This window comes from Saccopteryx bilineata, chromosome 2 (genome assembly GCF_036850765.1).
Source record: "Saccopteryx bilineata isolate mSacBil1 chromosome 2, mSacBil1_pri_phased_curated, whole genome shotgun sequence".
Taxonomy (NCBI): domain Eukaryota; kingdom Metazoa; phylum Chordata; class Mammalia; order Chiroptera; family Emballonuridae; genus Saccopteryx; species Saccopteryx bilineata.
Window position 1 is genome coordinate 98053171 of NC_089491.1, and position 20635 is coordinate 98073805.

General features: G+C 51.8%; 1 protein-coding gene across 1 annotated transcript in view; it reads right to left on the minus strand.

Moving 5' to 3' along the window:
• Positions 1-20635, minus strand: part of PHF2 (PHD finger protein 2) — a 98296-nt gene that overhangs the window by 39596 nt on the left and 38065 nt on the right. The window contains exon 2 of the mRNA XM_066257436.1: positions 3722-3807. Coding sequence (XP_066113533.1) covers positions 3722-3807 — 86 coding nt within the window. The remainder of the gene's footprint in view (positions 1-3721; positions 3808-20635) is intronic.

Sequence of the window (20635 nt, forward strand, 5' to 3'; positions counted from 1 at the left end):
AATGGTGCTTGGCACCGTGACTGCTCTGGGGAGGTCTGCAGGGCACAGCATAGGCCCTTTTCTCACAGCTGCTTGGTCCACAGGCAAATTCAGCACCTGTTCCAGATCCACAAGCTCTTCCCCAGGTGCCCCATTGTGCCCCTCCATCCAGAGATGAACTCCAGACAGAAAGGGCTCGGCCCACATCCCTGCCCCATGATGCCCACTAAAGCTGGGCATTGCCAGGGCCACAAATAATTCCCCACTGCCCTTTGGTTACCCCATCTCAGGTCCGTTCTCCCCAGAAATTCGCAAGTACCCACTGAGCAGCCCAGCTCTGTGCAAGGGTCACCAAAGCAACAGATGCCCTGGGGTCATCACAGCTTCCTAATGAGCCCAGGGGGCTTAGAGTAGGTGCTCATAGCAAAGGCAAGGCCCTGGAGTGTGGACACCACCCCAATCACAGCCCAGCTCCCTGACTCTAAAAATAACCTAAACGTCATTGTCCTTTCTGCTGGGCCTGTAGTTGCATCAGAAAGTGACCCTGGGACATCCTGTGTGTACAAGGCTTGACCTTAGCCCAAAGGCCAAGAAGTGATGCACAAGGGTTTAGATGCCCAGCTTCCTGGGTCCAGGCCGTCCACATGAATCAGGGGGGTGGGGGTGGGCTGCTGGCCCCTTGGAGCCTGGCTCTAAGGGGGTCCCCAGCTATGAGGGGGACCAGTGCATCCAGGGTTTGAGGCAGGATGAGAAGGGAAGCCCAGGACACACCGTAGCAGCCATGACACTGCAGATAGCAGAGGCTGACTGACAAGAGACAGGCGATCCTAATGCTGTGTGGGGGCCGGCAAGAGGGCACAGGAGGAGAAAGGAGGTGCTGAGGAGGAGACTCCATGTGAGCCCCTCCTGGCTGGCAAGGTGGGGACACCCCCCAGGCTCCCCAGCCGCTGTTCTCCCAGAAGGGCCTGAGAATGCCTGATCTGGCACCTGCATCTGCCCCTGCCTCCACGAGGCAGTGTGGTCCCCGGGCAGCCCCACCTCCGGGGGTGGAGACAGAGGCTGGAGCCATCTCAAGGTCTCTCGTAGGAGAGGATGCAGAGGCACGAGGATGCAGACTGCCTGGCGCTGGGTGCCCTGTCCCAGGAGGCCATGTGGGAAAGCTGAGTATTGGAGGGAGCATGAGGCCAGGGGGCGGGACGCGCTGGGCTGCAGTGGGCAGGAGGAGAAAGCGGCAGCTCCCTGTGCCCGCTGAAGCTGGGCCTGAGCAGCACGTGCTGCCTGGCAGCTGGGGCCGTCCAGGGCCACCTGGCCTTCCAGACCCTCACACAGGACTCAGTAACTCCCCCAGCCTGTGGAGAGACCACCCTGCCTGACACTGTGGCTGGAGCACGCAGGCGGGACAGCAGCCAGGGACAGAGCTGCGAGGCAGGGTCTGAGCTCTGCCGGCCCCCTGCAGCTCTGGCGAGAGGGCTCCTTCCCCTCTCCAGAACCTGGGACACCCCCAAGCCTAGGGGCTGAGAGTCCTCCTGCCTGTGGCACCCCAACATCCCTCTCTGATAATGCATTACCCTGGGGACAGCTGCCCAGTGGGACGTATGGAGGGTGGGGCAACACCACCTGGCTGTGTGACAGTGAGGCCAGCCGCAGGGAGGGTCAGTGAGGAGTCAGTGAGTAAAGGAACCTCTTAAGCAGCCACAGAGCTAAGGAGAAGCAATGCTGGGTCAGAACCACGTTAAGGGTATGCCACCTGCTTTCCGTGAGCCTTCATGTCAACTAGCAAAGGGGACAGCTTGCTGAGTTCCCATGGGAACCACTGGGCCTTGCACCAAATCTATGTGAACAGGGAAAACCTGTGGGCTCCCCCTCCTCACCATGCCTGCCTGCCGCAAACCCCACGCAGGGGAGGGGAGGAGGCAGGCCTAGAGCCTCGAGGGCCTCCAGCACAGCCCATAGTTTGGGGCTCCCCTGGAGACACAGTGACATTGAGGGGCCTCTTGTCCCCAGGGGCCTTACTGTGAAGGGTGTGACTGAGTTGATGTGGCAAAAACTAATGCGAATGTCACAGACAGGCTCAGACAGATCACAGACTAGTTTTAAATAGAGAATGATGGGCAATCTGAAGTACACACTGGTGGAAGGTGCTAGAACCTTACCTTTTTCCCTGGTAGCATATGACCACCAATAACGTTAGACAAGCAGAGCAAAAATGCATGCACACACACACACATGAACACACACAGACACTTATGGACACACATGCAAACGCTCGGGTACACACAACATGTACCTGCATACCCTCACATACGTGCGTGCACACATGCGCACAAACACACATGTACATATGCACAACCAGAGAGGGGCTGCTGGGTCCCACCAGGCTGCCGTCCCTGCACCCAAACACCTATACTTGACTTTAAGTGGCAGTAACAGGCCGCTGTGGACAACTGGACCTCCGTCCAAACCCAGGAGCACAGGAACAGGGGCTGGGTGAAGCAGGCGCATGTACCCCCAACAGCAGGCAAGCTGTCATCATCAGGACAGGGTGCTTCTGAGGACATGCAGGGCAATGGAGAAACTGCACTGTGCACACACCAGTGCCCACCTCACACCCTGCTGTAACCCAGTCCCAGCCCCAATTCATGCAGCCCCGAACTGCACAGAGGGGGCTCCATCCTTCCCGAGCCCCCTAAGACTGTGCCTCCCAGGACACTGGGCTCTCTATCCAGCCCTGCTTTGTCCCTGGATCCCTGCCCCCACGGTCACGCAGTAGAACCCCAAGTCCCTACCCCATTCATCTCTCCCAGGCCTGCGGTTTCCCAGTGACCCAAGGGGTGCCATGAATGCCACCAGGTGGTTAACCCACAGGGTGGTCGTCACCCTCCTGTGTCTGCTGAGCACAGGACAAGATGAATGACCACGTAGTTAGAGCAGACGCCAGTGCTGTCAAGTACCCGGGGTATGAGGGTAAGTTAGAAACTGCAGACTTTCTGGCCTCAGGATGGCAGGTCGTGACCTGTCAATAGCCAAGGCCAGTGTCCACCAGCCCACACCTTCTGTGAGCAGCCCCCAGGCTGGAAACCAGAGGCCACGTTAACACCCCCCATGCCATCTGTCTTGCCCCCAGGCCAGTCCCTCCCGTTTTCCCTGCACACCATAACACCCCACCTTCAGTGAGTTCGGCCTTGGAACTCATCTCTCAGCTGTGGCATGGATACCTTGGAGCCATCCTGGATAAGCCTGCACGTTGGGGATCCCCCAAAGGAACCCCACACCCCCAAAAGACCAGAGGAAGAGGGGGGATAAAACCCTTGGGGTGGGCAAACAGCAGGAAATGGCTTAAGATTCCCTGCAGGGGTGGAGAAAGGAGAACTATCAGATCCCCATGATACCAATTTTAAGATCTCGGCATGGAGGCTGGTCAACTGGGCAGGGCTGAGCTGAGCAGCCCCCTGGACAGCCCTGAATCATGCCCCTGTGTCAGACGAGCTTGGTGCCTGCAGGTGCTGGAGTTTACAGCCCCTACTGAGGCCTCTGAGAGCCAACGGAGTATCTGCACAGTGGCTGTGAGTGCAGGAGCCAATCAGGAAGGGCAGCAGTGGGCCCGACAAGGCCATAAGGGGTGGTAAAGGATGCCAGAGGTGGTCCCCAAGCACCAGGCTGTGACCACCAGGGAGTTTTACCCCAACAAGCCATGCTGGGAGTCGATCAGACCCAAAAGGCAGCTGCGTGGTGCAATACTTACAAGTGGACTTCCCGTGGGTTTTCTCACAGTTGGGGCAGTGGTATATGTCGATATCTGGGGCCTCCTCCTCTTCTACTCCAACACAGCTGAAATGCAGGAAACAGACATCACTGGTGTTCAACACCACCATGAGCACTTCCCCCGCAAAGCTCCCGGGCAGCTCTTGCTCACCTCTAGGAAGGGCCAGGGCAGTGTGAGCGCAGATGGGGTAGAGTGTGTGTGGGGTCAGTGGCCCACAGGAACAAGTCAGAGGATAAGGAGGCGGGAGGGAGGGCGGGGCAAGAAAGGCCTCACCACTGCACAACCAGGAGAGGGGAGGGACCAGATGGTCCAGCAGGCCTGAATCTATGAAAGCTGTCACTGTCCTGTCACCACAGAGCTCAGGGAGGCTAAGGGGGTCACTTCACTGGAGGCAGCCTAAGGGTCAGGATCCTCTGGAACCCCTGGGGGACACGGCCACCAATCTCCCAGGAGGCAGCACCATCGTGCTGGAACAACTGGATATCAAAAGATTAAAGCTGAACTCCTTTCTTACACCATATATAAAAATTAACTGACAATGGAATAACAATCTCAAGGAATAACAATCTCAATATGAGAGCTAAAACTACAGAAGTCTTAGAAGAAAACAGAGGGAAATCTTCATAGCCTTGGATTTGATCATGGATTCCTAGATATGATGCCAAAAGCATTAGCAAAAACAACAAAATAAATTGGATATAATTAAAATTTAAAACTTTTATACATTATAGGACACTATCAAGAAAGTGAAAAGACAACAGAAGAAAATATTTTCAAATCATATGCTTGATAAGGATCTAGCATCCAGAATACATAAAAAAATCTATAACAATAACAAAATAAACAAACAAACCAATTAAAAAATAGTCAAAGGACTTGAATAGGTATTTCCCCCAAAATGAGATACACTTGGCTAACAAGGTTGTGCAAAAATATTCAACATCCTTAGTCATCTGCATGCCACTGAAATGCAAGTCAAATTGATGACATACCATCTTATAATTTTATTTATTTATTATTCAGTGAGAGGAGGGGAGGCAGAGAGACAGACTCCTACATGTGCCCCACTGGGATCCACCCAGCAAGCCCACTACAGGGTGATGCTCTGCCCATCTGGGGCATTGCTCCATTGCTTAGCAACCGAGCTCTTCTTACTGTGTGAGGTGGATGGAGGCCATGGAGCCATCCTCAGTGCCTGGGGCCAACTTGCTCCAGTTGAACCATGGCTACAGGAGGGAGGGGAGTGGGGAAGAGAGACAGAGAGAGAGAGAGAGAGAGAGAGAGAGAGAGAAGAAAGATGGGGAGGGTTGGAGAAGCAAATGGGCGCTTCTCCTGTGTGCCCTGACCAGGAATCGAACCTGGCACATCCACACATCAAGCCAACGCTCTACCACTGAGCCAATCATACAGGGCTGAATGGCTATAATTTTAAAAAAGCAAAAACAAAACAGGAAAATAACAAAGTTCTGGGAAGGATGTGGAGAAATTAGAACCCTCTTAACATGGCTGGTACAAATGTAACATGGTGTGGTTTCTATGAAAACAGTATTGTGGTTTATCAAAAAGTTAAAGATAGGATTAGCATGTGACCCAGCAATTCCACTTGTAGGCACATACCCAAAAGAACTGAGAACAGGTACTCAAACAAATCCTTTTACACAAACGTCATAGCAGCATTAGTCACAATACCCAAAAGATGAAAGCAAGCCAAACGTCCATCAACTGATAAATGGATAAACAAACTATGGTGTATCCATTAAAGGGAGTATTATTCAACCTTAAAAAGGAATGGAAGATGGCCTGACCAGGCCGTGGCACAGTGGATAGAGCATCGGACTGGGAGACGGAGCACAGGCTCACTGGCTTGAGTGTGGGCTCATAGACATGACCCCATGGTCGCTGGTTGAACCCAAAGGTCGCTGGCTTGAGCAAGGGGTCACTCGCTCTGCTGTAGCCCTGCCTCCTCAGTCAAGGCACATACGAGAAGGCAATCAATGACAATAAGGAGCTGTAACAAAGAATTGACGCTTCTCATCTCTCTCCCTTCCTGTCTGTCTGTCCCTATCTGTCCCTCTCTCTGACTCTGTCTCTATAAAAAATTTAAAAAAAAGAGAAATGGAGAGTGATCAGATGCTATGACATGGATGAACTTCAAAAAAAAAATTATAAGTGAAAGAAGCCAGACATGAAAGGCTACATCTTGTATGACCCCAATTATATGAAATGCCCATATTAGACAGAAGACTGACTGGTGGTACTGGGGGTGAGGGGTTGAGGGGAAAGGGCAGGGACTGTTTAGTGGTCATGAGGTCACCTTCGGGATGAAATGTTTTAGAACTAGATAGAGAAGATGGTTGCACAACACTCTGAAATGTCCTGAAATATTCACTTTAAATGGTTGATTTTATGTTACATGAATTTCATCTCGATGATAACAAAAAAAAACAAAAAACCCTGACCTTGTAAGAGTGACACTACCCCGTTTCCAGCACAAGTCCCATTATTGCTAATGCTGGCTGACCGCTCGGTCTGGATTGGGCAGCAGCAAGTGCTCTAAATGTCTTATTTTGGAAGAACCCTGCCACAATGGGGATGATTAGTGCTAGCCATGTTGTACAATGAGGAAACTGAAGCACGAGAAGTTAGATGTCTGCCTAGACCCAAAGGTTCCCTCACTGTTCAGTGGGACAGCCCTCCCCTCATGCCAGGCCCTGGTCCCACACTAAACAGACAGGATCCGCTGCAGGCCACCAAGGCAGAATGCTACCTGTGCAGCTGCCACACCCCGCAGTTCTGGGAACAGACCCTGCAGCCCAGAAAGACCTTGGCACATGTTTTTAAAGTCATGAAGTTCACTCCACCTCAGAACACACCCTGAAATAAAGAAAGTGGTCTGAAGTGTCAACTCTTCACTGAAGAATACAGGGAAGCTGGACGTAAGGACGTGTTTGCCCTCACGACGCAAGTAACTTTCTAGACAAACACAGAAAATCGGAGAAGACATCAGAGAGAACACTGATGGATTGAAAGTGCTCCAAATCATGAACACAAACTTTCAAGGGCAAGATATAAAAAACATTTACAAGAAATACAGTGAAGTGGTCCTACCCTTTTCCTCGTGGAAGATTAGGGCACAGACAGAACGGGCACCGGACAATTGCTGGAAAGAGACGTCCCTTACCAACCCACTGAAGGTGCAGTAAAATCACACCCTATCAGTTTCACCTGACAAATTTATCACAACCAAACACCCCATCTTAGCGAAGGCACACGAGGAAGGCAATGGCAGCCAGACCACTGGTGGTCTGTCTCCACAGCACTGACATGGGCTGGCCGGCCTGAGTCTGTTCATCCGTCAAATGGCCTCATGATACGAGTGACCACACTGGGACGGAGGTGGCTGAGGCCGAGCAGTGCACAGCTGCGCATTCGGTAAGCTCGCACTGCCCACACGCACCAGGGGCCATGGACCAGAGCGAGAGGCAGAGCAGAGCCCTGCACCTGGTCAGGATCGGCCAGGAACAGAAGCTGGACCCAAAATCCACACCCCATGTCCATGGCCAAATTCTACACACCTGTACACACCTCAAGTCTACACCCTAAATCCACACCCTGGGTCCACACCCAGCAGTGGCTCTAGGCTGTCTTCTCACTGGCAGCTCCTAGAACAGACAGACACTCAGGACAGCCTACCTCCCTGATGGGTCTGCCTCTGTCCCAGTAGGGGCCACACATACCCATGGCTAACCTGTACTGTGTCTGCCCCGGCCACAGGAGCGCTGGGGCCTGCAAGGAGAGCAGCAGTCTCTCTCACCAGGCTCTCAGTGCCAACCCCCCAAAGACTGCATAGGGGTTGACTTCCAGGTCAATCAAAAGAAAGGATATCAACACACCTTAAAATACAACCCCCCCAGTGGGTAGTCCTCAGCCCTGGTTACCAGGACAGGCTCCCCAAGCACCACTGTTGCCCTGAAACCCCACTGTGTTTTGGAAGGTAGAGGGGACCAGCCCACGTGACAGGTGAGAAGCTGAGTCCCAGAGGTCATGACTGTGAGCATGCTGACACCTCACCCCCTGGGGCTCCCTCTTCACACCACCATCCACTGATAGTGTAGGTCTCACCTGGACGGGATGGTAGCCCAGGACTGAGAGGGAAAGTAACAGGCAGCGATGGTAGGTCCCTTGTTCTGCCCCGAACAACTTGGAGCCATCTTTCACCTGAAAGAGATGCTCAGGGCCTGGGCCACAGGAAGGGGCTGCGGGGCTGCAGCAGGGGTTCCCCACCAGGGGGTTGGATGTGGGGGCTCAGCACTCCTGGCCTGGCCTACTCAAATTACCATGTCTGCAGCAGGGTGGCTGAGGCCTTGCCTGCCCCTGGCCTCAGGTGGTGTGTGTGCCGGGGCTGTGTGGACAAAGGCAGCTGGGTGAGGGCCTGGGTGTGCCAAGGAGTAGGGAGGATGGTCCTCACAGCACCAAGCCCAACCTCCTGGGAAGCAGGCCTAGAGCCCGCCCCATGCTCCAGGCCCCAGCAGGGGTTACAAGTTACCTCCTGAAGGTCTGAGTACATATGGAAGGTGAGGGGTGCCAGCTAGCTAGCTACATCTGTGTCCCCAAGATCACCACATCCGCACAAAGCAGTCCAGACCCAAGATGGGCCCACACGGAGACTGTCACCTAGGTGGTTATGCAAAGCCAAGGGCTAGAGGCCAGGGAAGGCAGGAAGAGGATGTGGAGGAAGAGGTGGGAAAGGGAGAGAGAGGAGAGAGGGAGAGAGGGAGAAAGAGAGGGAGAGAGCTACGAGCCCAGGCACTGAACTCAGGGCAGAGGGGAAAAGACCAGGAGCTGAGGGAGGTATTATGAGGCCACAAGAGAGGACAAGAGAGGAAAAAACCATCAGATATCGGTTCTAAAACAGAACAATTAAAACCTCAATGGCTCTGACACCTCAGCAAAGAGACACAGCCAATGAACTGCAGTGGCCCCATCAGCTGCAGGCCTTCCTGGAATATAGGAGCTTCAGGGGTCAAATCCAGGCCGCCCATCCCCAGCGACCTGATGGAAGGCTGTGGTCAGCAGGTAGGGGCACAGGTCACGGGTGCCACCTAAGATATCTCCTAAGATACTCTGCTGGCTCTGCCTGTTCCTCCTGCAGCCAAGAATCCCGATCACTAGCACCCAGGGCCCCAGGGCCCTAGGAGGCTGACTCAAATGAACACATGTTGCTTCCATCAACATGCAGGTCTCCCAAGAACCCAGGGACCGCGCTGCCTGTGTGACAGTTGAGAGAAAAGCAGGGACAGAGACCAAGAATGAACCAGGCCCCACGCAGTAAAGGAGAAGTGGAGGCCACCATCTGGCCTAGTGACACGTGTGGGGAGTAGTACATCGCAGCCCAAGTGGGGGCAAGACACTCCAAGTGCATCATGGGCACAGGGGACAAGGCCCCACACACCATGGACTGTGGACCATGAGCTGACAGCTAGGACCCACAGCTCTGAGAGTGTGGCCACACAGTGGCTGAGATAGTCAGGCAAGTGATCAAGCATGTGAAAACCGCCGTGTCTTATCACCACGTACGTCACAGCACACACAGTGCAGAGTGCACTGCGTGGCCAGGATACTGACAAACTAACTTTAAAATAAGAAGAATGAAGATCTTTACATACGGACATGGAAAGAAATTCACAACATATCGTGAGGTGGAAAAAACTCAGGGGAAAAAACAGGAGAATGTGTATAGTATAATTCCTTTTGATGGAAAACCCAATACAAAGATGTGGGTGGGAGTCACGTGTACATAAGTGTGTAATGCATGTGGGTGTGTGTGCCTGTGCATTTCTGTCTGTGAGCTCATACAGTGAACCCTGCTAAAGGAGCCAGGGGGTGAGAACTAGGGAGGGAGGACACTGCATCTTTAGTGGCACATGACCTTGTGAGGCCGGAGATGGGTTTGATCTCAGTCACCAGTAACCCTGAAACCTGGCCCTGAGTCAACCTCAAACAAGGTTAAAGCTAACTGGCCCTGGCCGGTGGCCCGTAGATAGATCATCGGCCCAGCATATGGGTGTCCCAGGTTTGATTCCCAGTCAGGACACATAGGAGAAGCACCCATCTGCTTCTCCCCTCACACTCTCCTCTTTCTCTCCCTCTTCCCTTCCCACAGCCAGTGGCTTGATTTGTTCAAGCGTGGACCCGGGTGCTGAGGATAGCTCTATTGGAGTGCATCAGCCTCAGGTGCTAAAAATAGCTCTGTACCCAAGCATCAGCCATCAATGGGGTTGCTGGGTAGATCCCAGTCAGGGCATATGTGGGAGTGTGCCTCACTGTCTCCCCTCCTCTCATTTAAAAAAAATAATAACTAAATAAAAATAAAAGCTAACTTACTGTCCAGATCCTGGGAAGTAGAAAGATAACAGAATTTTCAAAGGTGGAAGTGGGTGAGGTAGGGGAATGAGTCAACAACAACAACAACAAAAAAGGCCAAGAAAAAGAAACTGAAGGGGTGGGAGAATGCAGAATTCAGATGCTTGCAAGGCCACAAAAGTTCATCAGAGTTGCCCAAGTAGCCTCTCCACCCTCAGAGAAGGCCTGTTCCTTGTGTGCAACCTGGATCTGCCCCTCAGAGCTGCTATGGTTATGAGACCCTAGCAGCACCAAGGACCAGGACAAGAGAGAAAGCAGCATCTCACAGGAATCCCTGCTCTACTCCCTGTTCTGCCCTCCTGTGGGGAGATAGGACAGAATTTCAGGACAGTAGCACCCCCAGGGCACAGGCTCCCATGGTCCTGCCTGGTCTCCCCACATTCCACTGCTTAGCATTTGTGAATCAAGGGTGGAATTATGTCCTGACTCCACAATTAGATCGCATCATGTTTTTTCTAATGTTGTTGTCAAGGGTGTTGATTTAATGTAAACCACAACTTCTGTAACCCTGTTCTGACGTTCATTTTTTTCTTTTGTTACAGGAGGAGCCTCAAAAAAAAGGAAGTGGCCCCTTTCAATCCCCGAGTAGACGGGTAGAGCCTCCCTTCATGTGGCTGGCCCTGCAGCACCAGTGGGAGGCCCCCAGGAGCTCAGTGGTGGCACAGTTGATCTGTACATAATGGTCATGATGGGGACGCAGCTGCAAAGACCAAGTGCTCACCTGCCTGTGGAGAGGGTAACATGGGAGGAGGCTCCCGAAATATAGTTATGTATGCAAGAGCTTTAAAAAGGTTTTTATACTACAGGTCAGTGACGCCCCATCTACAAACCTAGTCTAAGGCAAAAAATAAAAATTCACACAAGGTTCATGTGCAAGGTGGGTCAACCCAAGATTACTTACCTCCAGCCAGGAGATCAGATACCAGTTCATGCTGCGCTCACATGGTGAAATATTATGCAGCCATTAAAATGCAGGTAGTATACATTTTTGAGTTTAGATGTTTAAGATCTACAGATACTAAAACTACATAGCCCTGGTGTAGAGGGACACCCAGAAGGGCTCTGCTGGTGCCATGAAGACACACTCGTTTGCTCTTCATACTTTTCTATACTTTGCTAAGTCACCAAAAAGGGTGTTTGTTCCTTCTGTAACAGGCAGCAAAAATTGTGCTTTAGTTTTAAGGCTGGAATGGCCTCCGAGTGTCCCTTCTCAGTTCACTTCTTTCTGTCTTTTTTGGGTGCTGGCACTCCACAAAGAAGCCTCTTAAGCTGGACCTCTGATACTGCCAGGTCCCCATAGGACAAGTCACAAAAGTGAGTGGGAAACAGCCAGGAGCACCTGGCTGGCCTGGGGACACATGTGCAGGGGGTGGGGTACTTGACACAGCCCAGGGATGGCAGGTGACACTGCCCACAGAGAAGGGACCTCACTCCCTCCTGGAGGTGAGCAGCCTGGGGATTCAGTAGAGCAGTTGCATAGACCATTGGGCTTCCACCTCGCCCCAGGGGGACCTGGCCACAGAGTGATGATAGGGCTTTGGGGGCTAGATGAGGTCTGTCTGATGAGCCCAAGATGCTGACTCACGATAAAAAACAGTGTGATTACTGTCAGAAGCCACTACGCTTTGGAGTAACTATTACACAGCCACAGATAACCAGGACTAAGCGGAGGGACTAGATGCCCAGAGGGATGAAAACAGGCTCTGAAATGCAAAGGATAACTGTCCTTCTGGACCCTGCTGGTGGGGCAGGTAAGCTCAAGAAGGGTTGTACGTACAATGTCCAGCATCATATCTGGCACACAACAGGAGCCTTCAAAGGCACTTTACGGCTTGTCATATCCATCATCATCACTACCATCACCATCATCATGAACCACCATATCATTACCACCACCACCATCATCACAACCACCACCATCACCACCACCACCACCACCATCACCACCATCACCATCACCACCACCACCACCATCATCACCACCATCACCAACACCATCACTACCACCACCATCACAACCACCACTATCACCACCACCACCATCACAACCACCACCACCATCATCACAACCACTACCATCATCACCACCACCAAAATCATCATCGTTACTACCATTACCATCACCTTCATCAACACCATCACCATCATCATTACCATTACATCACATCACCCCCATCATTATTACCATCACATCATCATCACCACCACCATCAGTCCCATCATCACATTCCCCTGCTGGGCTAATGAACCATTACATAAGCTATCATTCCTGGCAGCAAGTGGCTGAGAAAGAACAAAATTCCAGATAGAATCACAGAGGTCTGCATGGGAAGAATGTCAACACCCATTCATTCTCTCTTCCCACATGTGCCACCCACACTCCACCAGGCCTCTGAGGTGAGTGGATCCCCAGCTCAGGCCCTTCCCATCTACAAGGAGACGATCAGCTCAAATCAGCTGAGCCATACCCCAACTTCACCCAAGGTTTTGTCTCTCTGGCCATGGCACATTCTTCGGTGCTTCTCTACACTTCCCTTCAGTAGGATGTAGCACCAGAGAGAAACGAAAGCCATAGGTGGACAGAAGCCAGGGGGATGGAAGCCACGGGCAAGCTGGCTGGAGAGAAGCCTGCACTGTCCTCTATGTCCTCCCTGAGAATGCTGCTCGTGGGAATATGGAGAAGGCCCAGGGGTAGAGTGAGGATAGCAGGTCCCAGAGAGCTGCGTTTCTTTAACTTCTCAATTTATCACAGTCCACAAGATAAACACAAACATCTACAGCTACAACAGAAGCATACATTCATGTGGGGCACGTGGGTTTGCTCCTCTCTCCTAGTTCAATAACAAAGCCAGCCAGGCCCTGGCTGGTTAGCTCAGTGGTAGAGCATCGGCCCGGCATGTGGAAGTCCCAGGTTCGATTCCCGGTCAGGGCACACAGGAGAAGCACCCATCTGCTTCTCCACTCTTCCCCCTCTCCTTTCTCTCTATTTCTCTCTACCATTCCCACAGCCAAGGCTCCATTGGAGCAAAGTTGGTCCAGGCATTGAGGATAGCTCCATGGCCTCCGCCTTAGGTGCTAGAATGGCTCCAGTTGCAACGGAGCAACACCACAATGCCCTAGATGGGCAGAGCACCACCCCATAGTGGGCATGCCGGTGGATCCCAGTCAGGCGCATGCAGGAGTCTGTCTCTCTGCCTCCCTGCTTCTCACTTCCGAAAGAAAAAAAAAAAGCCAGTCATGACTATAAACCAATGTTGCTTGTTGTAGTGGAAGGAGGTAGAGGGCAAGGTCCCCAACATCCATCCACATGCCTCTCTGCTGGCTGCCTTGGGGCAGGTGACTCACATCCCTAATCTCAGTCCTTCGCCTGGAGAGGGGCACCAAAGGTAGTGTGGGGGGTTGGTGTGGAGATTAACTGGACAAGAAGGGGGTGGGCAGGGAGCCAGCACAGGTCCAAGGGAAGAGCCCTGAGTCAGGCGCAGTGCAGCCCTGAGGCATTTACAAATGGGTGCAAATCAGGCATAGAAAGGACCCAGGCCCTCCTCTGGCACAGAGAGGGACTCGGGCAAAGGCAGACAGGTGACAGTTTTCTGCCTGCTCAATGTCACTGTTGCCTGAGAGGGCTCTCTACACCTAATTTCTATTTTTTAAATTTAAAATTTACAGAAATGTTGACAAATTAGTAGGATGGGTACCTGCGTTTCCCTCACTCACATTCTCTGATGGTTGGTAATTTGCCTCATCTGTTTTATGTCTCTGACCCCCCCCCCTTAAATCATCAGCTTGACGTCTCCTAAAACCAGGGCCAGGTGCACTATAACCACAGCATCAAAGTTAACCACCAAGATGTATCCTAACGTCGGTGTTTACAGTCACATTTCCCCAGGTGTCCCAACATTCCTTCCAGCTGTCCTGGACCCAGGCTCCTGCATGGCACCGCTGTGGGGTCTCAAGGTTCCTTAAATGGGACAGGCTTTTTGTGTTTGGCAGAGCTGCCTTACGCAGGCTCCTGGCCAGTGGTCCCTAGAGAGACATCCTGGACTGTCCAGCATTCCTGTACAACCTCCTTTGGCCTCTGTTTCTGGTGTGGATATCCCAGGAGTGGTGCTGGTGTGGCTCAGACACAGGCCAGCCTGTACCCTGTAGGCACAAAGACTGGAGTCTCCTAGCCAAGGCAAGCCCCTTTCAGGTGATGAAAAAGGGACTCTGTGAGGGGTCACTTTGCTCCTCCCCCACAACCTTTGACCTGTGGCCTCAAAATCTAGAGATGATCCAGCAGCAATTAGTTTTGCCATGGGAGGTTTTTATTTAACAATATGTCCTGGCAATTACACTATCTTGGCAACAGGTCCAGACTGGAGCAGAGAGCTTCTGGAAAGGTTTGGAGTCAGACCCGTTTGAAAACACAAGCCAGGACCAGGAGCTGCTGCAGCAGGGCCCTTGGGGTGTTGGGTGGGGCTGGAGCTGTGCCCCGTCAGCCCTCGAGACCTGGGGCTATAACTCCCTTCTTAGGAGAACACAGAACCTCTTCCAGAAGAGCAGCCCACACATGGAGCCCACGTCCTAGACTCACTCCTCGTTAGCATCCTCGGGCCTCAGCCACAGTCTGTGCCAAGGAGCCAGATTAGCCTTGTTGTCTAGGAATTTACTACTCAGCTGCATTTCTGGACTATTATCTGCTAAAAGAAACCCCAGGTGTGACTGGTAGAAACCATGTACTAAGACCTAAGACAAGCCCCCCATCAGTGGGGCATAGTCACTCACCTTTGGAGCCTGTTGCTCAGCTCTAAGGGAATAGTTCCCCCTGGCTCACCTCCAACATCCTGGAGGCATTAAAACCCCCTGACCTAGAAACCTAAGGGCCGCCTGGTCCCAGAGGAATCATGGAAGTCCTTGATTTCCCATCGGCACACTCACTCCAGTGTAGAACACAATATTGAGCAGAACCCAACCTGTGACCTGTTTAAACAACAGCTGGAGGGACCAGAGTGGGGACAGCACCCCGGACACCCAAGTTCCTCATGTCGACTTAGCTGAAACGATGCATTCCTAGGGGCTGCCTTCTTAAAGTCTTACTCCTAAACCATCTAAAAGTTACAACCCCCATCTGCAGGTTTGGTTTAGATAGGTGTTTGTGGGAGAGCGGGAAGAAGGTGCTTGGGCTCGTGGTTCTAATTAAGGCCAAGCAAGGGTTGGCTGTGGCCCCCGACGGAGATGTGGCCCTTCCTTCCTGCACCCCATGGAGACACAGACCAGGGGGACAACCCCACACAGCCCTGCTAAGGCGCTCTGTTGCCAGTCTCACTGACACAAGAATCCAAACAACAAACAGCCACACCAGAAAAAATAATAATAAGTGCCCAAATCAATGACTGCTCTCTGCGGAGTCTTACGCGGCACTGGGAGGCCCGGTCTCCCTGTGAAAGACTGCGTGAAAAACAGGACTCTTTCTCATAGCAAAAAACACAATGGAACTGCCTGACCATGATTTAAATCATGACTTTAAGTAAACAGCTCACAGGAAAGGACATAAGTGATTTTTCAGCATATGGACAGAGCGCATCAACACCGGTGAGCCATTGCACCAATCAGCTGACACAGAACTAGGAGGCTGGGAGCACAGGGCATGCTGACACTGCAGCCACACAAGCATTGACCACAAAGCCTCTGGAGTGGAGCCACTGGTGCTGAGAGCACGTGCTCACTCGTCTGTGGCTCTCTTCCCAGAATGCACAGATATCCCGGCACAGGTATACACAGGACAGTCACTGCAGCAGCAAGCAGGGGTCCATCCATGGGACACTTGGGTAAATGTATGGAATGTCATGAAGAAGTGCAAACCCCACACTTACTGATCAGGAACAATCTCCAGGATGTATTATTTTAAACGTAAAGAACACGCATTGCAGAAGGGTGTAAGATGCATGCCCATTCTTTTGTGAGGCACTGAAGGGAATGCATACACATGCTCCTCTGTGACTGGAACGTTCTGGGAAGACTCAGAAACCTAACCCCAGTGGCCACCTCTGGGGAAGTCAGGTGGCCAGAGGGGAGGGAACAGACTTGTTATTGGAGACAAATTATTGATTGTTGAATTTTTTTTCTTATGTGTACATATTGCTATCCATTTTCAAAGAGTTTAGAGAACAATTACAATCTTAATAAACTAATTTGATTCCAATCAGAGCTATACGCTTTTTTAAAAGTATACACAAACATGGTTTTAAAATAATACTCTCTGGCTCTCAAAAATAAATCTGTATAGACTGCAGGTCAAAATCAAGCATTTATGCCCTGGCCAGTTTGCTCAGTGCATAGAGTGTCAGCCCAGCGTACAGATGTCCCAGGTTCGATTCCCGGTCAGGGCACACAACAGAAGCGAACATCTGCTTCTCTCTTCTTCCCTCTCCCCCTACTCTCCCTCTTCCCCTCCCAGAGCCAGTGGCTCAATTGGTTCAAGCACTGGCCCCAGGTGCTGAGGATAGCTCAGTTGGTCCATCCGAGTATGTCAGCCTCAGGTGCTAAAAATAGCTCAGTTGATTTAAGCATTGGCCCAGACAGGGGTTGCCAGTGGATCCCAGTGGGGGTATGTGAGGGAGTCTGTGTCACTATCTCCCCTCCTCTCACTTAAAAAAAAAAAAAGAAATCAAGCACTTATGCCAAGTGCTCAGGACTTCCTGAGAGTGCCTCAGTGGACAAGAATTTAAGGCTCTTGCAGCATCAGGAAGGAAAGGACTCTCAGCAAAAATCCATCCTCTCCAGCCCTCTCATTTGTGAGATGAGGATACAAAGGCCAAGAGTGGGCAGTAGGCCTGCCCACCATACTTTCACTCCTTCCATCAGTCAAGGTCCATGCTATTCTGGGACACAGCGGAAAGCAGGAGATCCGATGCATAAGGAGAACTTGCCCTGAAGCACTCTAAGGAAACGTGGAAAAGGAAACAACAGAGGCCCCAGCAGTCACAGGTCTCCACACAGCCGGGCCCTCAGAGACCCACCACGTTTCCACATGGCAGAGACCTGGTGATCATCTGGAACACCACACCAAATGGGCCTGCTTGTGTGCTGAGGATGCAGTGCGTGGCCCCCAGGGAAGGAGTGGGCAGGTGTGAAGGGACAGGGTTCCTGCTCAGCTTCATAAGGAATGGGAGACAGGAGATGGCAGCTCAAGGTCTGCACAGGCCCATGGGGGCACACTGTGGATGTGTACTGAGCACTGTCAGATCTCCTCATTTTTCAAGAGAAACTGGAAATGCACATCTTTAGGTAAAAACCCCTGATTTTAGTATATTGCAGCTAATAGAACTGTTTTTGACAGTTCCAACCCTGTGTGTACCAGTATCATGGGCCCAGCAGATGCCTACAGCCCAGTGTGGCCAGCCAGTGCACAGTCTGCAACCTCTGCCCCTGCTCCCACAGTCATCATGTGCCCCCCTGGCATTGGGAAGGCAAACCCACTCGAGGCCCTCCTGCACAGCCTGGCATCAGGATGGTGAGAGGTCTCACTAATGCCTGAGGATGACCAGGCCTCACTGGTGATGTCTGGGGCAGCAGCCTCTCCTTCCTTGTAAACACAGTCTGCACACACTCTGACTGAGGGGCAGTCCAATGGCCCAGGAACCACACCTTTGCTAATAGAGGCTCAAGGACTGAGGCCACTCTGGGACAGCCACCTGCAGAACCAATAGCACAGCTGGTATGTGAGCCCAGCATGCTGAGATGCCAGGCTCCCGTGGACAGAGTTCTGGTCACACCCAGGCCTGCAGCAGCATTGAGATGGTTGGAAAGGAAGAGGTCAGCCAGGGCACTGCCCCTCTGGACCTCCCTCAGCCTCCATGTCCATAAACTGCAGCAAGAATAACTGCCCTGTAGCCTCCCTGGGCCAGGAGAGATTTAAAAACTCACAAACCAAACATCCAGCATTAGGGGAGCTAGAAGGTCAGTATCTACCTAACAGACCACCGAGCAGCCAAAAGTTGTACTGATAGGGACGTGTTCCTGCAGTAATACAGAAAACAGCACACTGAATCATCCCAACATCCACATAGAAAAAAAAAGAGAGGCAAAAAGGTACAGAAGTTAAAAGTGAGCATCTCTGGATTGTGGCATATAAGGGGGACAGTTGTCTTGCCTTTAAAATAGTTGCTCTCACGCCTGACCAGGTGGTGGCGCAGTGGATAGAGCGTCGGACTGGGATGCAGAAGGACCCAGGTTCGAGACCCCGAGGTCACCAGCTTGAGCAAAGAGCTCACCAGCTTGGACCCAAGGTCACTAGCTCCAGCAAGGGGTTGCTCGGTCTGCTGAAGGCTCGCGGTCAAGGCACATGTGAGAAAGCAATCAATGAACAACTAAGAAGTCACAACGCACAACGAAAAACTAATGATTGATGCTTCTCATCTCTCTCTCCGTTCCTGTCTGTCTGTCCCTGTCTATCTCTGCCTATGTAAAAAAAATAATAATAATAAATAAAATAGTTGCTCTGCAACAAAAAAAAAATAGGCATATTAAAATAAAATAAAAACCCAAAACAAACCAGCCTGAAGAGACAGAGAAAGCACAAGATATGCTCTCTCAGATATGGCAGGGATAATGGAATTATCATACTAGGAATTAAAATAACTATGATTAGGGGACAGCAAGATGGCAGCAAAGTACATATAAGTTACACTGGCTCCTCCCTGGACCATATCAGAGTAGTGGCTCAAGTACGGAACAATCAGCCTGAATAATCATCTGAAGGCTAGCAGAACAGAAGTCTTCTACTAAGGATTTAGGGTGGCACCCACACCAAGACAGGCAGGAAGGGCAGAGACCTGAAAGGGTCTGGCCCCGCCCCCACGAGAAGTGGGTAAAAATCCAGAGGGCTACCCCAGCTGCGAAGGTTCCCCCAGAGGAGCAGGGGGCCTCAATTCCAGAGCACTAGAGCTGGGAAGAAGAGCCCACATAATATCTAGCTGTGAAAATCAGCAGGGATTCCTCCAGCCCTGGTGAGGAGGGGTCAGCTCTCCTGAACGGCCAGTACACAGAATCTCAGTTGCAGCACTCACCCTGGATTCGAGCAGAGGGATGGCAGATCACAGTGGACCGGAGTCAGAAAGGAAGAAATGAGTGATGTGGCTGTGGGGAGAGGGCTACAGTGACAGCAGCAAGCATCCCTGTGCTGAGTCTCTCTACCACATTGCCCATGGATGCCATGTTTCCTGAACTGGGCATTCCCCTCCATGCATACCTCCCCCTGCTAACTCCTGCAGGTCCTGCCTTGCCAGCATTCATTCTGATGGGAACATCTTCAGCGAACTCCAACCTGCACCCATGGTGCAAAGCTTATTGAGGAGTTTGGAGGACCTTCAGGAAGGCTGGAACAGTGCCAGAGTCACACGGGGAGAGACTGAGTTTCGGGACTGGAGGGGAGGGCCATTCCGCCTGAACCCAACCTATGTGCCCAAGCAGCGCCTCTGATATTGTATAGAGCACCCCCTGCACACAGCCAAATCTTGGTCTGTTTTAGCCTAGTGAACTTTGCTGGCTTTATCCTGACTCCTTCCTGAGACCCTACCCCACTAAAAAGAGCCATGGGTCCCAGGTGGGTGGCTGCTAGACTTGTTGTACCCTGAGACTTATGCCGAATAGCCTCAGACCCAGCACGGGCACAGAGTCTAAACCTAGTAAACATCACCCGTCTGTACCTGGTGGCTCACAGAGAACCTATCTCAGGCAACTTGCCAGAGGCTCTTCCAGTATCTGAGCCTAATAGGCAGCTGGCAGGGGGAGGCAGATTTCAGAGTGCCTTGGGCTTGAAGCTGGTATGCAGCTTGGACCCTCCCGCCCACACCCAGGTCACAAACTGCAGAGTCCTTGGTAGCTCCAGCCAGGTAGCCCAAGGCTGGTTACATGATATTAACCTGCAGTGCACTCCCTCTCAAGAGTCCCCAAAACCAATACGCTGAGTGGTGAATTTCAGACCACACCAGAGCATGACCCAATTAACTCCACAAGCAGCCCACCAAAAGAGAGAGCCTGACAGGAGCCAGACCCTGCTAGGGCAAATTCTGTTTTGTCGGGCAGTCCCCACACAGAAGCTGCTACAATGTGTTCAACCAGCCTGAAAGTTAGTAAATGAAAGACAGTTATCTACAAGGGAACTGGCATAAGACTGTCAGCTTATTTTTAAACTGAAACATTTCAGGATAGGAAAGGTTGGCAAGAAATATTCAGTGATAAAAAGCAAGAAACTATAGCCTGACCAGGTGGTGGCGCAGTGGATAGAGCATCAGACTGGGATGTGGAGGACCCAGGTTCGAGACCCCGAGGTCACCAGCTCGAGCGCGAGCTCATTTGGTTTGAGCAAGGCTCACCAGCTTGAGCCCAAGGTCGCTGGCTCGAGCAAGGGGTCACTCAGTCTGCTGTAGCCCCTGGTCAAGGCACATATGAGAAAGCAATCAATGAACAACTAAGGAGCCGCAACAAAGA